Source organism: Lutzomyia longipalpis, chromosome 3 (assembly GCF_024334085.1).
Source record: "Lutzomyia longipalpis isolate SR_M1_2022 chromosome 3, ASM2433408v1".
Lineage (NCBI taxonomy): Eukaryota > Metazoa > Arthropoda > Insecta > Diptera > Psychodidae > Lutzomyia > Lutzomyia longipalpis.
Genome location: NC_074709.1, coordinates 11,904,089 through 11,926,717, shown reverse-complemented (window position 1 = coordinate 11,926,717; position 22,629 = coordinate 11,904,089). Strand labels below are relative to the sequence as shown.

Genomic DNA, 22,629 nt, shown 5'->3' with positions numbered 1-22,629 from the left:
TTCATCCCTCCTCCAAATTACATACATATAGGCACAAGATGAAAAGACCCCATAGTGTGTGGTATGTGCGGGGGGTTGTTTTATTTAATGAAAATTACATTTTCATCACTCATCCCCCGCCCCGTGTACGCGCAAAACTGAAAGATGATCTGTGAGGGATTGTGTCCGCCGGAAGAATGGGGGTCAGGGGGAGATGTGTGCGAATTAATTAAGCAGAGATTTGTAATGGAAACTGCACAAATTTGTACATCAAAACGATGCAATACAATCCTGCGGAAAAAAATCAATCATTTTCCGCTCACAAAACTCTCTCCAATTTGGCTTATTAGTTTCGGTTATGGATTTCAATTGAATGGGGCACCGGGGTAATGCTTTGATGGACACAAATATGTGTGTTCAAATGTGCTTTCCACTGCACAGAAATACAAAAGCACGAAAATATTGGAAATATTAACTAACTAATACCAAATATTTAACTAAATTTCGCTAAGTTTAACTTTAAAATTGTCCAGAAAAATTAATTCTGAACGGAAAGTCACGGATGAAACATGAACGTGGATATTTCACACACTCAAAAAATACGCAATGGTGACGTCACTATTTACATTTTAAGACAAATTTTTGCTGATTTTTCTCAGTCGATTTCAATGGAGAATGAGAAGTCTGATTGATTTGAGTCTGGGTGATTTCTTATTATTTTTCAGTCTGCTACAAGATTATGGGTGTATTGCTATTCTCTCAAATTATGCATTTTCTCGTACTGAAACGAATAAACTACTTTCTTGCGCAAAACCGTAAGAAGACTTTTAAAAAAATAATAATTATTACATTCTTCATAGTTAAAGATTTGAATTGAAGATATTTCTAGAATACATTAAACTTTCTGTCAAATTCCCAAAATATATTCTTAAAATCTTCTCTCTGCGATTCAAAGAACAAAACTGTTGCTGTGCATTAAATGAGTTTCATGGCCAAAAAAATCAGTTGTCGCCTAGAAAGTATTTCGTGTGTAAAAATATATCACCAAAAACAGATTTAATGAATCTGTTGACAAAATTGTCGTCCCCTTCTTAATTGATTAAAGCGTTTAGAGGAGGCACAGAAATAGACAACATTTTGACTAAAATATTGCGTCAATTAGGTCTGGAGGCAATTTTTTGTCATGCCCAAGGCGACACAAAATTTTCTTAATCACTTTTATTGGGTGAATTAATGTGTCTGGGGGGACATTTTTTTCATTTCATTTCAAAAAAAATAATGCAAACAAGAATTAATCAGTGTTGCGAAATTATTAAAGCAATAAAACTTTGAGCAATTTGGAAGTATTTTTGTGTTAAATTGAATTAAAGTTTGTTAAAAAAAATTAATTGATGTACAATTAAAAAAAATGTCTTTTTAAAATAAATAATTTTTTCATTTAATATTTTTAAATTATTACGTCTTCTCTTCAAAATTGAAAAGAATTAAAAAGCGTCTTAATGTACCACTACATCAACTACTCTTTAGGGCTCTTTGAGTGCTACCAATAAGTGAAAATTTGAAAAGAAAATTGTAAAAGATTTCCTCGCTTACCTTTGTCTTTGATGTTCTTCTGACGTTGCTCCTTGTTGGGCCCATTGTTCTTCCCACCTTCCGCACCCTTGCTGTTCTTTCCTGGATTACAATTCTTGTTGACAACACGAGTTGCTTCGCACGCAGCATCACTCGTGGCCTTTAGTTTGTCCGAGCGCGACATTTTGCCGCCTATGCACTCCGACCAGGCGCCCTTCTCGTACCGGCAAGCTGTGAAAAGAAGTGTTTGGAAGATTTAATTAGAAAACCTCTTCTCACAAGTACCTCACTGGATTCCAATTAGCTTTTCCAATTCGCCCAACCCACCCACTTAACAAATTTCTCTTCTTTCGCAAAACTTTTTCACGGGGCATGGGGGGATCTCTCGAGGGCCCTCTCTCACGGGATATTTTCTTCTTGTACGCGAATCGTGTGATTTCTTGGAGGGAAAGTTGAGAGCTTTCTTTTTCCTTGCGCGCACAACCTCCTTTCCCGCCCCCAAAGCACCCACTTTGGAGCTCCTTGTTCATGAACGCGGGGGTGGGGAGAGTTTTGTAAGACAATTTTCGTCACTTCATTGAATCTCGGTGCTCGCGTGTGGGAAATTGAGGGGAAAAAGACCCTCAATGGTGATCACAATAAAATGTTTCCACACAGGAGATGAGCTTATACCCACTTAAACTTTCATTGCTCTTCATCATCACACCGCAAGTTTGATTTTACATTTCCGCTCGCGACGGAGAATACAAACACATCCCCCCCCGCAGCATTTCCTCTGGCAGTCGTGAATTTTTGTGAATGAAATTGAAAAAGTTACGTTTTTTTGTTACCTTCTGGACTCTTCAAATAAAATTTCTCTTAACTTTCCCAATTTACTGTCCTTACATTCATGAGGGAATAAGAATTCCCAGCAGAGTGCAAAAGAATAGAAAATAACTTTAGTTTCATCTGATGAGATTCTTTTCTTTTTTCGTTGGCAGAAAAATTCCTATAAATGTGCATAGGAAACAGATAAATGTCTTTTACTTTTCCTTCTGTTACTTTTGCATGTCAGTTAAATTAAATTTACTTTTTGAATATTTTTCTCGCATTTTTTTCTTCCCACAATATATGGTGAAAAAAGGAAAGCTTTTGCAGAATCGTAACCAGAAATGTAATTCAAGGGGTGATTCAGATCTTTTTATTTAAGCTGAAAATGGATTTAAAGGAAGAACGATTAAAACATTTTATTTGCATAATACTAGCAAGATATTTGTCAATTTTCTTTTAAAGTTAGACAATTTTTAGCAAATGTTTGACATTTCTAACGTTTGACTCTTCTTTTCTGATTAATACTTCAGATTTAACAAAGAAATGAAAAAGATCTGAACTGTTTGAACTTTTAGGATTCATACCCCCAAATATTCTTCCTAGTTACGCCTCTGTTCTCTTTCCAAAAAATATAGGAATGAATCTCAACAATAATCTGAGAAAAAGACAGCATCTCTTGTAATAAATGTCAAGAGCAAAAATATACATTTAAATGTGAATACGCAAAAAATTGTAGAGTTTTCTTATGTAAAAAAAAAGCTCTTTAAAGTTTCAAAAATAAATCAAATATAAGTTCTTTACTTTAGAATTTTTTAGACTCTGTTCTGTACTTTCTTCATATAAAATTCATTCCATAATTTAAGGAATATAATATTCTTCGCATAAAAGAAACATCATTGGTTGGAAAAATGTTTGCAAAAAATAAAGAAGAAATCTCTAACGTTGAGATGTAAAATTTACACACAGTTGGGCATATATACGTAAAAGCACAAAGCTCACAAAGCTCAAGTTTGTGGGTTTTCTTTTATACCCTTCACACTGCTCTACCTTATTAAAGTTCAAACGTTTTCTTCCTTCTGTGTTTTTCCGCATGGTTCTTACAAAATGCGAATATTCTTTTTCTCATCAGATTCTCGAATTTTTTTTTTCTTCCAAGCTCCCATCATTCTTCCCTGTAAATGGTGGTGTACGAGCTGATTTTAAATTCGAACGTCTGTTGACAAAAAGCATATGTCTGGGGAGGATTTGTCGACTGCTCCAGAGGGTAAAAATGGTGAAGAAGCAATGAAAATCTTCTTACCATTTTCCGCTCTATGTGTGTGTACACCCGAAAGGAGCTCCCAATTTTCTCAAGAATGAAAAATTGTGATTTTCTTTTGTGTTTTGAATTTAAAAATCTCCCAGGAAGCTTCTTTTTGCGTCTCATTTTATCGTTGAAGTTTATGTGAAGATTTATTATAATATTTTCCAACTAAAGATGGAAAGTTTCATTTTTAGGAGGGTTGTTTTTTTTACAGTGAGTGTTGAACTTTAATATCCGGTTAATTTTCTTATCATGCTCCCAAATTTCCGTCTCTCCTTGCTGGGCAAAATGAAATTTTTATCATTCATCCCTCTCTGTATTTTTTTTCTGCAATTTTTCCATCCTCCTCAGGAATATTTTGTGGTTTTTTTAAGGGTGATGGTGTAGCTGAATCGTGGATAGGATTCGTGATTTCATTCCCTAAACTACATGTGTGTAGCCCTTTTTCCCTGTGCTCCTTCTATAAGGGATTGTAGGAACTAACTAAGGGTTGACTAACGCACACCAGGGAAATTTCGTGTATGGGTGCCAGAAAAAAAAACATATTCAATGCATCGGCCATACGAAAGCTGAATATAATTTTGTATTCATCCCCCAGAATAGAGACCATTCAGATGGGCAAGGGAGGATTTTTTTGCTCATCTCCAGGGAAATTCAACCCGAAAATTTATTGATTGGCATTCGGTCCTTTTTAGCAAGGTTTGGGTTGTTTTTTCTAGGCGTGAGGTCCTGTTTTACGGATCAACCAACCATGCAATTGACATAGGGAGAGAATTGAATTAAGGATGTTACTCACCTTTCTTGCATTTCTTCTGAATCGTTCGTGTTTGGACGCATCCATCTTCACCTTTTTTGAGGGTAAGTGTTCGGGATCGCTGATTTGTCTTTGGGTCACATTCAGTCCACGCACTCTTTACATATCGGCAGGATCCTTTATTTGAAGACAATTAAAATAATAATTAAAAAAAAATTAATGATAAATATTTTATTGAGCGAGAAAGGCGAGAAATCTTAAGAAATATTCCAGGGAAGATCGTTTATTCGTCAATTTCTTTTTCTTTGAGACACAGAAACTTCATCCATCACTTCCCTGGAAGATTTTCATTCGCCAATTTTGTAATATATAGAATTATTTAAATCATTAGTTCTGTGTTAAGTCATATTTCAATTTTGTGAGAAGCAGATAAATTTAATTAGTGTCTGTGAAGTCTGTATATCATGCAAAACCAGAAGGGGGGAATGATTGGTCCATACAACTTCTTCCCTCATCCCCTAAATTGCTCACCACAAGGAATAAATCTTACAACTTGCCCACCCCCCCCCTAAAAACTTCCACCCACTCTCTCTCCTCCTCATGTGGTTTACTTTACTCGTGCCATGCTGAAAATTGGGGCCATCTGCTTTATGGCTGAGATGACAGAGAGTTTGTTACACTTTGTTAATCACTTGAGTTTGCCATACATGTGAAGCCACCCACCCACACCCAAAAAGGGTGCTTTGTATGCAAAACGAAGAGGTTACATTGAATTTAATTTTGTAATTTATTCCTCCCAAACCATCCTTCCATCCCTCCATGCATGTTCTGGGGGGTATTTTATCAAACACACACACCAAAGTGATAAACAATATTCCACACAACAAATTTCTCTCTGATCCCAGATTTATGTCTCACAGTCGCCAACTCCCATGAGGAGTTGCTAGCTGCTGTTGTGAGTTTTGGGCATATATATAGGGGAGTTTCTATTTTGAAAGGATCTTTACGGGTTGGAGGAACATTAGGAATTATGTTGTGACATAATGGGTCAAAGTATCACGATTTATAGTCATTCTATTGAGCTTTCTATTTAGTTTTATTTCTTCCTTTAAGGCAACAACTTTTTTTTCTTCAATAAAGACTTTCAGATTTAAGAAAATTTAATAATCATAAAGAGTAAAGAAAGAAAATCCTGCTAGAATTGGAAATGTTTTTTTTTATGAATCATTTCTCTTGAGAAGTTTCATTGCGAAAAGAAAACATCTTTCCAAAACCTCAATAAAATTAAATCCACGTTCCTCCACCCCAAAAAGTTCTCTCCATTATCACCCAAAAAGAATATTTCAAAGTCATTCTCTGGGTAAACGACAAGTCCCTTTTGCAATATTTACTCCCGTCGATACTTCTTGAAAGACTTTTCTTTAAAAGTTTCCCTTTGCGTGGAGTGGGCGGGGGTTGTTTCTCTTGTGTGAAAATAAGTATATTTTGGTGGAACAACCCCCTCAAAACTGTGGATGGGAAGTTTGGTAAAACTTTAATCTTCGACGTCCTCCCTTTTGTGGATGCGGAAACTGCCGCGCAGACTTTTAGGGGTTTTCCCACTCGTTGAAGCATTTATGGGGCCACTTTGGGAGTCTTATCGCGGACACCAATTGAATCATTTCGTGTGGCTGTTAGTCCATTTATTTCTCCTCCTAGCCTTTCAATTTGACGATTTAATCGCTTCTTTCACTCACTTTTCGCACACTTCTATGACCCATCGTGTTGAGCCTTTTCGTCGTACCCCTCACTGAGATAGAAGTATCCTTCCACCAGAGTTTGAGAATTTAGTAGGAACCTCTCCCACCACCCCATTCTCATGCAATTGAGAAACTTTTGCAATGATCAGTGGGCACGTTGTTGTGGAAGTTTCTCACTTTTCCCGCAAAGAAAAGAAAAGAATTCTTTTGCGCAGATAAATTGATGGAAAACACTTTTTGTGTGTGTTAAAGATAAAACTGCTGAAGCTCTGACTTTTTCATTCATTTCCCATCTTATACCACAAACACTGTCATGCACTTAACAATAAAATAACAACAACAGGATGAACAGCCAAGAATAGCAACACAATAGAAAATTTCACTTTGTCTGGACGGGCGCGAATTGTGATGGTGAGATGCCTCGCCTCCCAACCCTCTCACCCCCCAAATAAGATGCTCTCTAAAAGAAGGGGAGAAAAAGAAAAGTTCTTCTTGCAAAAGTTTACTCTGTTGGGATCTTATTTTGGTATATGGAAAGAGAAACAATGCACAGGGTATTATATGAAATGTCCTCCATCGTCTTGTGACCACACTGTATTAGATTTTTTTCTTCACCCATCGAGTCCCCTCTCATCCTTTTTTTGTCGCATAAAAGAAAATTGTATAAACTTTTGGCTAAAAGTCCTTCTGTTTGATATAGAAATTCGTGCTATATATATGATCATTAAAGCGGAAAAAAATCTCACAATTTTGTGATACAAAAATTGCAAAAGTTTCCACAGTTGTCACGTTTATCTTCATTGTTGGTTTGCATTTTGTTGATTTTCTAAACATTCTTCGTTGCGTATTTGCCACAGTGCTATTTTTCTAACGTGAGTATTTTTCAACAATAGATTCTAAAAAAAAAAACTATTGCTATTAGCGCTTTAAATTTTTTTTTTTTTGATGAATAAGTTTGTTCTAAACAATCACAATTTCTAGCATTTTTAGCGAAAACTTTAAGAATACTAAAAAAAAATTTCTATGTCATGCCGGTCAGGAAAGATTTTCCCTGGAAAGTCCCGCGAAAAACTTTATGGGTGAAATTTATTGCAAACGATAAGACTTCCGTCCATTTTTTCTCCATTCTACTACATCAACTCTTTTATCATTTTTTTAAAGGTTGACGCAAGTAGAAAATTCCCATCCTTGCCGCAATGTGGAGGAGGGAAAGAAAGGGGTTGACCCCGCGGGAATAACCGTGAAAATTGTTAATAAAGAAAATTCTTTTTCCTCACGGAATTTTCCCCTCATTCCATGCGAATCACCCAGTACATTAATAATTTTGAAAAATGAAATTTTCTCTCCATGGGAAAATATGTAATCCCCTTCGCATTCTTCTATCTATTTTCATCAACAATTTCCTTGTCACGGGATGTCCTAGCTTCATTGTCTTTGTCATGTTTCTCAGTGGATGTTTTTTTGTTGTTGTTGTTATCTTTCAAATATTAATTGGAACACGGCGAAGGAAAATGACTTCCATATAGCCCATCACGGTGTAAAATCCCCATCGACCTTTCTATATACATTTTATGTCCTTTTACCCCCACGTTAGGCTCTGTTGGATTTTACGGTGACACAGGAGGATACTCCCAAGAGTGGATAAAATTAGGCCAATATTTGTGCTATTTGGTGGTGTGCCCACCTTCCGTGCGCATCAATTTGCCATTTCGTCGTTTCTCGAAGGAGGGAATGAGATTTTTCAGCAAGCCCCGTCTGTGCAAGATGTTGCAAAAAAGCCTGCCGGAACAATGTGCTGCGAGATGGATTTTCCAGGTGAAGAATTAAATTATCATCTCGCACATCAATCAAGGAATTTAATGGGATTTTCATCTCATCAAATTATAACACATGGAATTTTTCATGCATTAAATGCCCTAAAGCTCCAAAGAGCTCTCTTATACACGTGTTGAATTTAATTAATTCTGACTCACACACACACGTACTAAAAATTTATTGCGACAGGATTAATGGGAAGGAATTAAAATTGTCTTGATTTACTTCCTTGAATGGATTTGTTAAAACGTTCATTGCCTTGGAAGCTTCCATAGTTTTTTTTTGCAAAATTATTTACCAATTTTCACAAAACTCTTTCCAAGATGTTTTGTTTATTATTCGTAGCACCACCACTGTAATCCATAGAAAAATCCCATGCTACAGCAAAATGGACCAAATTCCCTTCTACAAATAGGATTAACTTGTGAAAAGCTCTTTTAGTATGTATTTAGTAAATTTAGCTTTGTTAGAAAAAAATCCCTTCTAAAGAACATTCCATGCCCTACAAAAAAGGCTTCATAACCACCCCCTCGCAGTAAAAGTCCACTGAATTAGTATGTTAGTTTGTTAATCCTTTGGTGGTGTTGCATGATGTAGGGCAAAAAAAAACTTACTCTGCATTTGCTTCTCACTCGAGAGGATATCTTTCTGTTTTTCTTGTTTTTTACTTAATTTCGTTGGATTTCCTCTCTTACCACTGGCCATACCGCCACTGCTGCCATTCTTTGTACCCCGTTCATTCCTTATGAGTACCTCGTGGTCATCTTCCTGCCAAATCTCACCCATTGATGGTTCCAGGTCACGCTTCTCGGGGGAACATTGTGTCTTGGTGGGGAATATTGAGAGTGAAGCCACGGCTAGGCAGCAAATCAGGAAGAAATTCATCTAGAAAGAGGAAGAAGATGGGAAAAATTTATTGCATTTTTCCACACACACACGCTTGTAGAACGAAAATTTTCCCATAAATTAATTTATCGACGATATACCAAAGTTTTCCGTATATAATATTGGTGGGTATCAGAGCTAGTGCATCTATAAATCATTTTGGGATATTTCTCTGACGCCTGGAAGTTGGGGAAAAACTCATAAAAATTTCACATGAAAGTATTTTCTGCAATTTTGGCATGATATTTTTTCAATAGATTTATCATTTTTAATGAATACATAGGCGGGGTCTTTCACAATATGTATGTATGAGATTCCGTAAGTTCAAAGCTTTTTCAAAAGCTCACTGAAAATATTATTAAAATTTTACTGTGTGCTGCAGTTTCTGGGGAAATCCAAAAAAAACTCATCAAATAAACTGAATAAAATAGAAAGAGAAATATTTATTAAATTCCAATAAACAAAAAGGAATGTTAATTAATTTTGATGCAGTTTTATAAATGTTTGGGGCTTTTTTATTGATGTGTAAATTCCAAGTTACAGAGAAATGCAGGAAAAAACTGAAAAAAAATCAATGAAATCTCTAAAAATTTGGAGTATAAAATTTTCAATTAAATAGCCAAATACAAATAATAAAAAATTAGCATCCCTCTTTTCTTGTGGCATCATCCCACTCCCATTAAATGCCCCATTTTTATGCTATCACCCCCAATAAATGCGTCCATTCGATTCCCTTTTGGGCACACACATATAGCAAATTGTTTGGTTTTGACATTCAATTTATTTGTTATTCAGCCATTTATATTAATTTTCTCGTTTTTTTTCCTCTCTGCACTTTGCTTTCGATTTCATTTCACCATTGTAAGGGTGTCAGTGGGGTGTGGGGGTGGGTTTTTCATTGTTATTTCCCATTTGCTCGAGAGATTGCACAAACCAAACGAGAGACCACTTCAACAGCATTTTTTTCTGTGCCACCATCTCTTCCTTTCTGGTCCAGTTCTCTTTGGCATTGGACCTAAAAATCAATTTCACCCCCAAATGATTTGGGGGAGCAACACCACATATAGTATGTACATGGGGAGAAAACAATAATAGATCCACACACCATGGTAGCACTTGTGCAAGCAATGTTATATTTTCTTTTTTTTTCGGTCTGTGTATCGGACATCGAGAAGCTTTAACATTAATTGGTGGTAAAGGAGAAAAAGAAAGCATAGAACCAGAGAAAAAAAGCTAAATTAGCTACCCCTTAGAATTTTCTTTTGGCAATTTGCCGTAAATAAATTTGATCGCAGGGCTTTATTTAGCAAGGGAAAGTATTTAAAGTTTTGAAATGATTTTTTCTGTGCAATATGTAGTCCTTTTTCAAATAAAAGGATTCCATCTAATTTATTTAAAACCAAAATTTGTGAAATTCTAACGTTTGATTTTTAGCGCCTGACATTCTTATTCAGAGCTCTAAAATATCTATAAGCTCTAAGTTTAACGTTTTTAACGGTTAAAAATCATTTTTTGAAAATTTATTCTGGAATTAATTATTTTCTTTTGATATTGTACTAATTATATAGGGAAACTAATTAGTTGCAAATATTTCATCTCAACCAATCAACTTTTTTCCCTCTAATATGCTGCAGAATTCCTGATAATTTTACTTTTTAAATCATTTTGATAGTATGTACTAATGAATAAGTAAAGAACTAATTTGCTTATCTACTAACTTCACCATTTCCTATTCAAATTAAACCCACTAAATGTGAGAAATATTTTTCGGAGGGTGGAATGTTGTGTGCAATTCAACTTTCCACCCTTGCACAGTGGAATAGTAAAAGAGATATTTTAGCCTTTATGAGCTCATTTTAATCAAGTCGAAACAATCTGATATTCATGAATATATGAAAATTTGATGTGTAAATTCAAAATCTCTCTATGCCCATGCAGCACAACTAATGTCCTCCCGCATGGATTGTATGCAAAAGTTATCCCTTTTAGTGTGGATGAGGCAATATGATGGCAAAGTGGGGGATGCAAAACACCCACATGGGCGGAAGAACAAGTTCAGAGGAGGGTTTGTGTAGTAGTTGTGTGTAGGATGATTCAGTTGTGCCCATAAAGCATCGCCAGCAAGATATGCGGGGAGAGTTAACGCGCTTCGGAGTTTTGGCAATTTATGCAGATTTATGTTGGTTTTAGCGTCAAACTTTAACGACACTATCCCCATGCTATACCATATATATGTATATAGCACAAAGCGACAAGAGGGGATGTGTCGGCGTGGAAAAGTAGCGAATGAATTGATGATGATGCTCCGGGAAAATGGGCAAGAAATTACAATTCAATGGGCATTTTATGTTAGACGGATGGGGATGGGTGTGAGAGATGCTTTTGCAAAATTTCCATTTGCAAATTGTATATCGTCTGTGCTATATACGATTTATATTGCGGAGGGTTATGTTTTGTCGACAGTAGGTCAGCATAAGAGGGTGGTGCGGGAAAATTTTGTGTTTTGCGGTATGGCGAACAGACCAAAATCCCAAATAGATCATGATGATTTGTCAGAGACTATGTGACTCCGGAAAGCCATAAAAATCCATATTATGTACAACTTCTTGTCTGCAGGAGTTTATTGAAAAGCTTCAAAAAGTTTCATGCATTTGCAAAAGTTCCTCCACAAGGTTTGGGGGGAGGGAGATGAAATTTCAGTTTGTTATTTGACGAAAAGTTCAGGATACTAAATCTTTAAGAATTGACTGTCGAGATATCATTTCAATTCACTTTGTGTCTTGCAAAATTGGCTAGCATTTCGAAAGGAAAATAAAATTACAAAAGCTTCAACGTCTGGTTGACATTTTTTGCACCTTTATGTGAAAATATATGATTTGTTTGATGTACTTTGTAGTGAAAAAAAAAAAGAAACGTTACATGCAGATGGAAAATGGATAAATTGATTGTCACCCTCAATCATGTCCCACAACGAGGGCGTATAGGATGATTGGCAGGGACAATTTTAATCAAAATAACCCTGACAGACGAAAGGTGAGCGCAACAATTTCCAAAAATATCAAAACGACCACAACACCCGGTAAAATGGGGGTGGCCAAAGCTCTCCCATTTATTGATTAAATCCGTGTTAAGGGTATATATTTTTAGATAGAAGAGCGCATTAAATATCCTGCGGTTGGTTCAGGATCCCCTGTGTGGCCAAGCACTAACTAATGAGCCGTTATGGAGGGAAAAAACACACTTTCGCATAAGTTCCATTGATGGATGAGCTTTTAATGCATGTTCCGTCCATCAAGCGCAAATTTTTTCTGTTACTCGCTCATCTCTTCCATTTGGCAGGCAAAAGGATCATTTGCAATCCATAAACTCATCCTGTGCTTGTTGAGTTTATACGTTCTATGTGATGGCCAATGGATAAATTTCCATATGTGGAAGAAAATGTTTCAACGGCAAAAATTGGAGGAAAATTTCCATTAAATTAGTATTGAATCAAAAGCTATTTTTTTTTAGCTTTTAACTAATTTTATTTCCTTTTTTAAAAATATTATTTGAGATTTTAATGTGAAAAATTTGCACCAAATTTTATTTCATCTGACAACAACCAAAACTCCCTAACTATATATAGTAAGTTACTAGCAAATTTCCATTTAATCCAATATAAAACCAGTAGTACCATACATATTTTTTTTTAGTGAATTTGTAGGAAAAGTCGAAGTTTCATGGAAAATGTTCTACATGTAAAATTTATTCAAAAGCACATCCGCCACCAATTCAGCATGTATGGCGCCCCATTAGTTAACTCAAAAGCTCAGCAGGAAGTGGAAATGTTTCACATGAATTACACTACCAAGAGAAATACTTTTCAATTGTAGAGTTTTTCTCGTTTTTCCCATATTTTTTTGCGACGCTCTATCCCTCCTCTTACAGACGAATGAACTTCCCACAAGGGATGTTTTTCATTTGTTCAAAATTTTACTTTTAGAAAAACAGATTTTTTATCAGCGGAAAAACCACAAAAATTTAAAGCTTAAAATTTGGAATGAATATTTTGGAGTAAAATATGCACAGAAATTTATTGTTAATTAACCGCATCAACTGAGAGTGAAAAATTTTTACCATTTACATGCCAATTATGGTAGTAAAAAAAGAATTACACGAGACAGGAAGGTGTGTTGAACCGGCAAAAAGCCACAGTTATTGCCACAGAATCGTCCGTATTTCACATGGAATTACAAAACAGCATGACGGGGATGTTGGGTCACTGACTCCTCACATGTAAAATATATCTCAATGTAGGTATATATTTTAGCACACTGTGTACCAATTGAAGTCTTTTTGAAGAATGAAAATTGAAAATATTTCTGGTTTAGAGTTTGAGAAGAAGGAAAGTACGATTCCCATTTCCTGCCTTAAAAATTCAAAAAAAAAAGAAATCATTAAAAGTCAATAATTTTTTTGTCAAAAGAACAACAACTAAATTAGTCCAACGTATAGGTTCCGGGTACTTTTTTACACCCTCCGTACGCATGGGGAATTTCTGTGAAAATAATTTGGAACATATAATGAATTTCACTACTAAATTAAGTACCATGCCCGAGTGGATTCATGCGGGGAAATAGCATGAACCGCACACACACATGCGGAGCATGGTGACAATTTAATGGAATTTTCTATGCATTGCAAAGTAATTTAAATATTTAATTAAATTAATTAGTAACCGACTATTGACCCCTTCATCCCCATTCCATAATGAATTTTCCATCACTCTGAAAATTACAATAAAATTATCCACATTTTCTATAACCTCATAAATATTTGTTGCATAAATACCAAAAATTTATGGGACCACACTGTAATTTTCACACACCAAAAAAATGTTAATTAAACTATTTATCATATAAATATTGTGAAATAATCTAACTTATCCCCCCACATTTACAGGGGAATTCTTTGAAAATTGAGCTTTATACAAAAGGGTTGCGATGTAATTAATTCTCGGTCGCATTATTTTGGGCTTTTGCCTGGTTTGTGATTTTCTTTTTTTCCTGAGGGAGGGAGGGAGAGAGGTACCCTCGACAAATTAGTCAGGGTTTGTATCCCATGCCAACTCACTGAAACTCTTGTTACATCCCCCAATTAAAGCTCAAATGAACAAAAAGCCATCCAAATTTTCCATGAGGACGAAAGCTCGCCCAGCGTTGAAATATTTACTTTCCGCAGAAATATTCTAGATTGAGCTTTTTTTATCTTAAAAAAAAGGAAAACATGAAAAATATGGAATTTTGATTAAATGAAAAGTGTTACATCGATTGATTCTTCGAAGCAAATTTCTTTTGCGAAAACTTATCATAAAAAAATTCAAATTTAGAAATAAATAGAATTCAAGAAATACAATTTAAAAGTTGAGTAAATTTTTAAAAGAAAATTAAATTCAAATAAAAATCTTTTATCCATAAGTATTTCAACTCTTGGATTAAAATTTCAACCAATTTATTCGCATTTATCTTTAGTTAAAAGGGGTTTTGGGAGGGGTGAGAATGAAAATTTCTCATGCTCTAAATTAGATATAGATCCCGATTGGGGGCAAAAACACGCACACGAGCATAATATGGGATAGCGCATATCCAGCTCATTTGAATGAAAGTCCCCTGTTCGCATATATGGCCTATCCCTTGTTCTCGTTTGTCATCTCATTATTCAACCTAAATGCCGGGGGTGGTTTGGGTTGCGGTGCGTGTGTGAATTAGCGTTTGATGAGTGTTTTGTGTGTGCTCAAGTGGCTTGGTTGTGAAAATGGAAATGGTTAGTTTGTCTACGCATTGGAAGATGAATTTCTATCCGCATTTCCTTCCTCCCACCACTTCACATCTATGAATTAAATAGAATGAAGCTCCCCTCCCCCGTGTCCATCAACAATTCTTTGACCAAAGGGATGAATCTCAATTCAATGGATAGCCTCCCCTAAATGTGAAACATTCAACATGATTTTCTCATTTTTGCAAATACAAAAAGAATCTTCCCGTGAAAAGCCGTCCAGTGTGAAAGCTTCTTCTGAACTAAAGTTCTGGAACTTTTTCTTTTTCTTCCTAGAGGCAAAGAGAAATTCACCGACAAGTGATGGGGGTGCAAAAAAGTTATTCCATTTTTGATATGCGACTTGTTTGTCTGACATAGAAGATAAAACTTTTGCCATAGCAAAAACTTTCTGCAGCAGCGTGAAAGTCACCCAGGGAGAAGCATATTGTCGATGAGTGGAAACTCAATTGTGTTAATTAAATAAAAAAAATATATATATAACTGGGGAGGGATGCTGTATAATATAATGGAAAAAAAGGAAAAAGAGTGGGGGTAAATCAACAAGAATTGATATCCTGTTGTGGTTTCTTCTAATTAATGTGCTTTCTCTTCGATATTTTTCTCATGTCTCCCGCGGAAATTGCAATTCTCGCCATTTTCTTCTTCTTGTTCTTCCTCTGTCCCAATTTCTCATGTCTTTTGTGTCTTTCTCATTCTGCAAATACAATTCTATACAATTTGTTTTATGTTTGAATTTGGACAGGAATGTCCAGGCAAATTATGTTGATAAATTAGAGCAAGAGTTAACCTTCTTCAATCTCATTTTATTCTTTACGATAATTTCAGGATTAGCTCCTCTTCTTATCCTTTAAATATAAGAGAGTAGAAAAGTCAAAGACGAGTGGTAAAAGTGATAAGATTGTGGTGTCAAGAAATGTGGTAAGACTGTAAACCATGAATTTGCAAAGTTGGTTATCGCCAAGCAAAGCAACTTTATTGCTAAACCCATTATTCTTGCCATCTCACTCAAGGAAATAATTGAATTCTGGTGGGATTATCGATTCTTTGTGGATGGAGAATTAAATTAAAAATCCACCCATGCAACAATCACCTCCCTCCCATTCTATTTACATTCACTCTGTGTAATTTCCTCTTGCTTGGTGACGCTGATTAAAACCGATAAATCAATCTCAAAGGACTGTGAGAAATATATCAACTAAAGTCTTCTCTCGTTGCCAGATCTCTTCGTATCCCTTGTATAAATTCTCTCTCATTCTATTTGTGTATATTTATTTAACATACAAAATGACAAAAAAAAGGAGCTTAAAGCTCACTTTTAATTTTAAATAGGCGTATTCTTTGCATTCCAGCGATGTTTTCCTTTATTTTAAATCTATTTTTCTTGCTTTTTTTTGCTAAATCTTCTTTTTTTCCCACACAAAAACATATAAAAGTGAAATGAAGAAAAGGAACAAATTTATGTGTTGAAAAGGAATCACAAACGTGACACTCTGTTGTATACATGTACTGTACATAGTTAGGATATTGGCCCTCATGTTTGCATCCGTGTAGCACGAAATGGGCAGCCAATATGCTGGAGAGTATTTCTCGAGAGAAGCCATATAAGCGTGAATTGCAGAAGGGGAAAGAGAATTCAAATAAACCAGTGGTGTGGCCATAAAACGCCCTTTAGGCAAAGTATAACGCTCCAGTACAGTGAGCCTCCCTCAAAATCACACGACCTTTGTGACCAATTACGCACGTAACGCAACAATTTGTCACGAGAATTTCGAGGATTTTCTGGGGGTTGCGGGGGTGGCAAAGTGGATGAGAGTGGCGAAAAAGGGAGAGATTTTGGCACACGGAAAACATGCGAATGGTGTCAATATTTGAGGGTGTGTTGTGATGTGTAATTTACTAAATTCCCTGGGCTTTCCATCCTTCGTCGGGATTCCAAAAGTTACGTACACATTTGCACCGTTTATCCCAAACCCAAAAAGGAGATTTGGGAGTGATTAAAGTGTCGTTTTGAGGGCTCAACCCAATTGCTTTGCCCCAGCATCAATTTTGGGGCTTTCGTGCGTGGAAAATTGCCATGTTGAATTCTCTCTCTTCAAGAAAAAGCTTTTCTCTTCATCCACTCCCCCTCCCACCAGCTCGTTTCCTCACTTCGAGGATGTTTGTTTCGTAACCATGAAGGAGCTTTAAACGTTGAGCAAGGAAGAGCGAAGGATTCAATCTTATATGCGGGGAGAAATTGAAAACAATTCCCATCTGTGCTGGGATAAATCCAATAAATCCCAAAATAAAATGATTTAAAATCAATAAATCCCCGTCTATTTTCTTACCACGCATTTTTGGTGCTCAAGTCTTCAACACAACCCACAAAGAAACCACATAAGACATTTAATTGACACATTTCCCTTTCCACATTTTTTAAAAAATTTTTTTTTCCTTTTCGCCATTCTTTCAATTTTATTCATCAGGGGTGATTTCTTGTCAATTTTCAACCAAATATTGATTGAAATGGAAAACTTGTACGCTATATAGATAGAGTATACGATGAGCAAGCAAAAGATACATTTCTTTGCTAAGGAAGAAGAAAAAAAAAGAAGTTTCTTCGTATAAAAAATATAACTTTATCGTGTTCGCAATTCATTTCACGTCTTCTGTTTGGCTTTCGTCTTTCATTTCACATCCACTTCATCAAAATTCGATACACTCCCACCCCTCACATCGCACCCACCCGCATTTTCGTAAAACTTTCAGTTTTGAATTCATTGAAATTTCTCTATGAAGCATTTGATCCTTCCGGGCGTCGGATGTTGCTTATGAAGTTGATGCCATTGCTCAATTTAATACTACACACAATGCCCAAGTTTATTAATTGTTCCCTCATATATAGTCTTAAGTGTGTGACTATAGGTATTTACTTTACACCATAGTGAGATAGATAATTGAAAAACTTTGCACAATTACATTTTCATATTACACATTCACTTTAAATTCCACGTACGATAGTTTCTTTGTTGATTCCTCAAACTCTCAGTCTTTGGTTAACTCAACAATATCACACAGAACCTCCATCCCTTCCTTTTTCCGGGGAGTGTCCTGAAAATAGGAAGAACTTTCCGCCAACAGGCAGGAATGGAACAATTTTGTGCAAAGAGAGTAAGTCAAGAGGAATCGCAATGAAAATTTGACTTTAGCTTCATTAGCATAATCATGAAATTTATATTTCTGCTGTGCACTCAAAACTTTTCTGCTGCACAGCTCCCCTCGTTGTTTCTATTGCTCCCAGGTTCACCCACGAGGGGGTGGCGATATTATATGCAATTTTGTATAATGATTTCGTTATACGTTTTGTTTATTCTTTTGGAAAATTGAAAAGGGTAACAGACATTTAAATTCTACAACAGCATATATTTTACATTGTGTGTGTGGGAGTCATCTTCACGATTCAATAAAATTTATTATTTAAAAAATAATTTTAATAATTCTTTCTTCAATTTAAGATTTTTCTTTAAATTGTGATTCGTTTTTCACAATTTTCCTCAATGAATTTTCACTGCAGCAAGTTGTATTACTTAAAAATGCAATCATGACTCCAACTTTAAAGTATACTTTAGGGGTGGATACAGTGATAGTTGGCTAACAAGAGGGTTGAAAATGTAATATTGCAGTGTGTGCTAGAGGGAAAAAGTTCAATGAACAACGCAAAGGGACAAAGTGTTAGCTTATAAAGTCATTAAAGTGGGAATTTGCCCTTTCTTTAGCGTGTGTGTGTGTATTCTCAGTACTCATTTAAAGTATGATTTATGTAATGAAGCTTTTGCCCCGAAACTTTCATGTGCACCTACCCATTTCCCTCTCCCCTTCCCCAAAGCCTCGTAGTACAATCTCAGCAAATATTGGGAGAGGATTGCAAGAGTTGGTATGTGATGAGAGAAATGTATTCAAAGTATATACAGCATTTTATATAATATTATATTGAGAGAAATTCTTGGAGCTTTTATCACACGTACACGTCAGAGGGAATTTCTATCTAATAGAGATGCAAAATGCAAAAATTGAGCAACCTGCTTACATTCACTGCAATCGTATTTTATGCATTTTTTTACTTTGTAACCATATAGTTGTGAATGTTGAAATTCTTTTTACAAAAATGAAAGAACTTTTGAAGTCAAGTTTTAAAGTAAAACATGTACGTATGTACATACATAAGTAAGATAAAAAGATTCTGAAGATGAAAAGTACAAAAATGAGATACTATACTTTCAAATTATTTTAATAGAAAGATATAGAAGCTTTATTTGAAGTATATATTTGAAGATAATATATGTATATACCTATTTTTGATCCCTTAAATAGTCTAATCAACTAAAATTCAAATAAATAACATAAACCATCCCTTAATAACCAATATAATATTACTTTATAGCTCCTCTAATGCTTAATTACTCCACCCTCCCCGCCCCCTAAAGATATTGCAATTCTCTCCGAGAATTCTTGGAATAGCTACTACATACTATAAACACAAGGAGAGGAAACCCAATAGAATCCTTTTGATGATTTGCAATTCGTGGAATACATAAATCAGTTTGTCTTTCTTGTAAAATTTACTTTCCAATTAAAATGAATGAGATGTGGGCATGACGAAGTGATTGATGTTACAGGGATAGAGATACTATGCTACAAAAGCAAATCAATTGTAAATGAATAACAACATCCCATTTATGCTACTAATTCCATATTACTCCACTTAATTGCATCTTCTCTAATGATATGCATAACAATCTCCAGTATTTACTTGATATATAATTGAATTAGTTTCTGAAGGAAAATTAAGATTTAATTATGAAGGAATGGGTGGTGGGAGTAGAAATTCCAAAATGGGCTCACATTGCGATAATATAAGTGTTCCAATAAATTCCGAGATAGTAGGAATTTTTATGTTTGAGGCCATTATTTAAATTTATTTTGCAAGCATAACTCTCATAGGAAAATATTTCTCCTCGAAATAGCATTGAAGACAATTTTTGCATTGCGAAGAAATTAAATTCATATTGGATACAGAAGGGGATGAAGAATTGCATTCATTGCAGTTGAGTGAAGATGTGGCTCTTTATTCCTTTTTGGGAAGCTGCCAAAAGAGATTTTTTTTTACATACATATATTACTTTTGCAGTAAAGAAAAAAATCTTTTAAAATCCATTGGAATATTTTGCTGAGAATATGAAAAAATTGAATGGCGAGCAAAGTCTATACAGCACATATTTCGCTTAAGGGATCGAGGAAGAAAGGGGCTATAGTAAAAAAAATTATTTATTACATTTTCCTGAACTCTATCGTCTCTCTGCATAGTCCTTTAGCCCAAAACCCAGAGTGGAGTGAACGAATAATAGTGAAATATCTCACATGGAATCCCGGAATTTCCTCTCTATTCTTCACAACACAAAACTCCCTCTTCATCACCAACCGGAGGCCCCCCATTTTCGCCACTACTCTGACTGGGGGTATGGAGAATAAGTGATTTTCACCTCCTGGTACCCACAAAACATCCCACAAACACTGATGGAGTTCTTTCATGTGCTTTGCCCCAAAAAAATACGAGAAAATACTCGCACCAGATTTTTTCTTGCAACAAAAAAAAACTTTATATCTAAAGCGGATGTGTGTATGTTTTCTTCAGCAAAACCTCACCATTGAGAGGTACAATACAAAGAGAGCCATGTGTATGGGGAAAATAGTTGAAAAATGGTTGCAAATTTCCCTGCCACGGAGCTCTTTTTCCATTCTCTTTGACTATGTTCTATACTGGTAAAAATGAAACCAATTTATATTTTATAGATATGCTCGGATGGTATATAGTTTCTCGAAAAGCCAACGTTTTTGGGATCTCAGTGGCGTTATGGTTAATTTTTAAGTCATTATCAGAATCTAAAAATTAATATTTTATTATTTAATTCCGTAAAAGGTCCTTAAACACCTGATACCCACAAAGATTCGTAAATAAACTCGTATTTAGTTTGAATATATTTTTTCGCAGAATTTATTTTGAACACAATATTGCGTCGTATTTTCCATCTCACCCTTTTTACATCCCTATTTGTGAAATAGATATTTTGTGATCTGGACCTAAACTTATGGGGGTGTAAATAACACCCGCAAAATCCCCTTGAAAATGAATATTTTCTCGTGAGTAAAAATTCAATTTTACCACCCTCATAGATAAAAATGCCAATAAAGTTTAATTTTTCCATAATTTTCCAATCTTCACCCCATTATTCACTTTTTCCCCTTTATGGTGGGAAAAACTGATATGACCAGAAGCTGTGGTGAGCTTTTAATGTTTTTTTTTTATCCCTATATATGGAAAAAAATCTTTGTATAACTTTACATGTGGATTAAAGATAAATTAAAGAGACTACATCATGTGAAACATTTAATGAACAGAATATTAAGAATATCGTCTTCAAAACAAATTTTAGACAATAAAAAGGAAAATAGGAATTTTCTTAAATATTCTGAATGTTAAAATATATAATTCTGCGAAATCTTGCGCTTTAACTATGCATTCAAACACTTAACAAAACTTTTGTTGTTTAGAAACTAATTTTATCCAATGAAAGAGGATCACCCTTTTTCATCAAATTGTATGAAAATTAGCTCACTATTTGTGCTGGAAAATTAACGTGTGAAAATTCAACAGAATAAACACATTAAATATGATTATGCTGCGGTGACACTTTCTTGGTGAAGAGAGTAAATTTATTAAGAGGAAAATCACACAATTTCCCTCCAAAAGTTCACGAGAAATGTTTGTGTGTGTGTGTTCTTTGTGGCAAAAAGCTCGCACCAGCAATCTCTGTCTTTAATGTTTATCGGAACCATTTTTGTCACCAACCCTCTTTTGTATATAGGGAAGGGGTTTGCAATTTGAATTTTGCACACAAAAGTGGAATTGTGAGTGTCAAAGTTAAACCTTTGTGACTTCATTAAAATTGTGCGAGCTTTTAGTAGCTCCATTAGTGTGAAAAATTCTCAGAAAGGATTTTCTTCCCATTTCTATGTCCATCTTGCGAACCTTACACAGCGCTATGCCTTTCCCTGGGAGATTCTTGGAATTTTTCATTCAATATTCTCAAGAAAACAGACTTTATATTTCACAGAGTAATTGGTTTGGTAGAGAAAACTATGTACCATTACAATTCAAAGGTACAGCTTGTTTAAAATTCTTGTAGAAATTTCTTCTGTTGATTTTCAATTTACCCAGTGAATTCGAATGATTTCTTCATTGCAAAATCAACCCCCAGGAAGGGAAAATCTCTTTTGATGAATATCACAACAAAGCAGTGCCTTTTCACGGTGCCATTAGACACAGAAAGTGCTTCTTTTCTCGCTTGTTTTTCTCCTTTTTCACGCGGATATTCCCCTCACAAACACGTGATTAATGATGATTTCTCATGAGACTTTTTGTCACAAATTTTCACAACATGATTTTTCCCTTTTGGCGCTTCTCACAGGGAAAAGCGCCGGGAAGCTCAACCCTCTTACCCAGCTTTGCTTATGAAGCCGTCAGAATTTTATATACCTACATATGTATAATAAAGGTAGGTTATTAGATAGATTCGTTAGAACTCTACTTCTGGGAATGACAAATTTTAGTTTTTTGTACATTGTGTGGCTGAATTCTGATGTGAAGTAAAAACTTTCTATATGATTTTCTATAAGTTTTTTCTATATTTTTCTGAGCTTTCGGGAGCTTTTCATCCTCTTTTCAAGAATTTTCTGCATACACACACTCATAAAGAAATTTAAAAAAAAATTGTATAAAAATCACGTAGAAAAGCTTTGTTTCATATCAGAATTGTACTATCTAGAAGTAAATTAACTTTTTTTAAAATTAAAAGTAATATACAAATTTATTTTTCTAAGCAATTCAATCATTCATTTAACCTCTAGGCCGCCAAGCG

General features: G+C 35.1%; 1 protein-coding gene across 2 annotated transcripts in view; it reads right to left on the bottom strand.

Moving 5' to 3' along the window:
- The window catches only part of LOC129792178 (uncharacterized), a 34,665-nt gene that overhangs the window by 4,004 nt on the left and 8,032 nt on the right, over window positions 1-22,629 (bottom strand). The window contains exons 2-4 of one of the 2 annotated variants that reach the window (XM_055830989.1): window positions 8,587-8,857; window positions 4,461-4,595; window positions 1,573-1,782 (exon numbers count right to left, since the gene is read on the bottom strand). In XM_055830989.1, the coding sequence (XP_055686964.1) occupies window positions 1,573-1,782; window positions 4,461-4,595; window positions 8,587-8,857 (616 nt within the window). The remainder of the gene's footprint in view (window positions 1-1,572; window positions 1,783-4,460; window positions 4,596-8,586; window positions 8,858-22,629) is intronic. The other variant, XM_055830990.1, reaches the window with a different exon arrangement.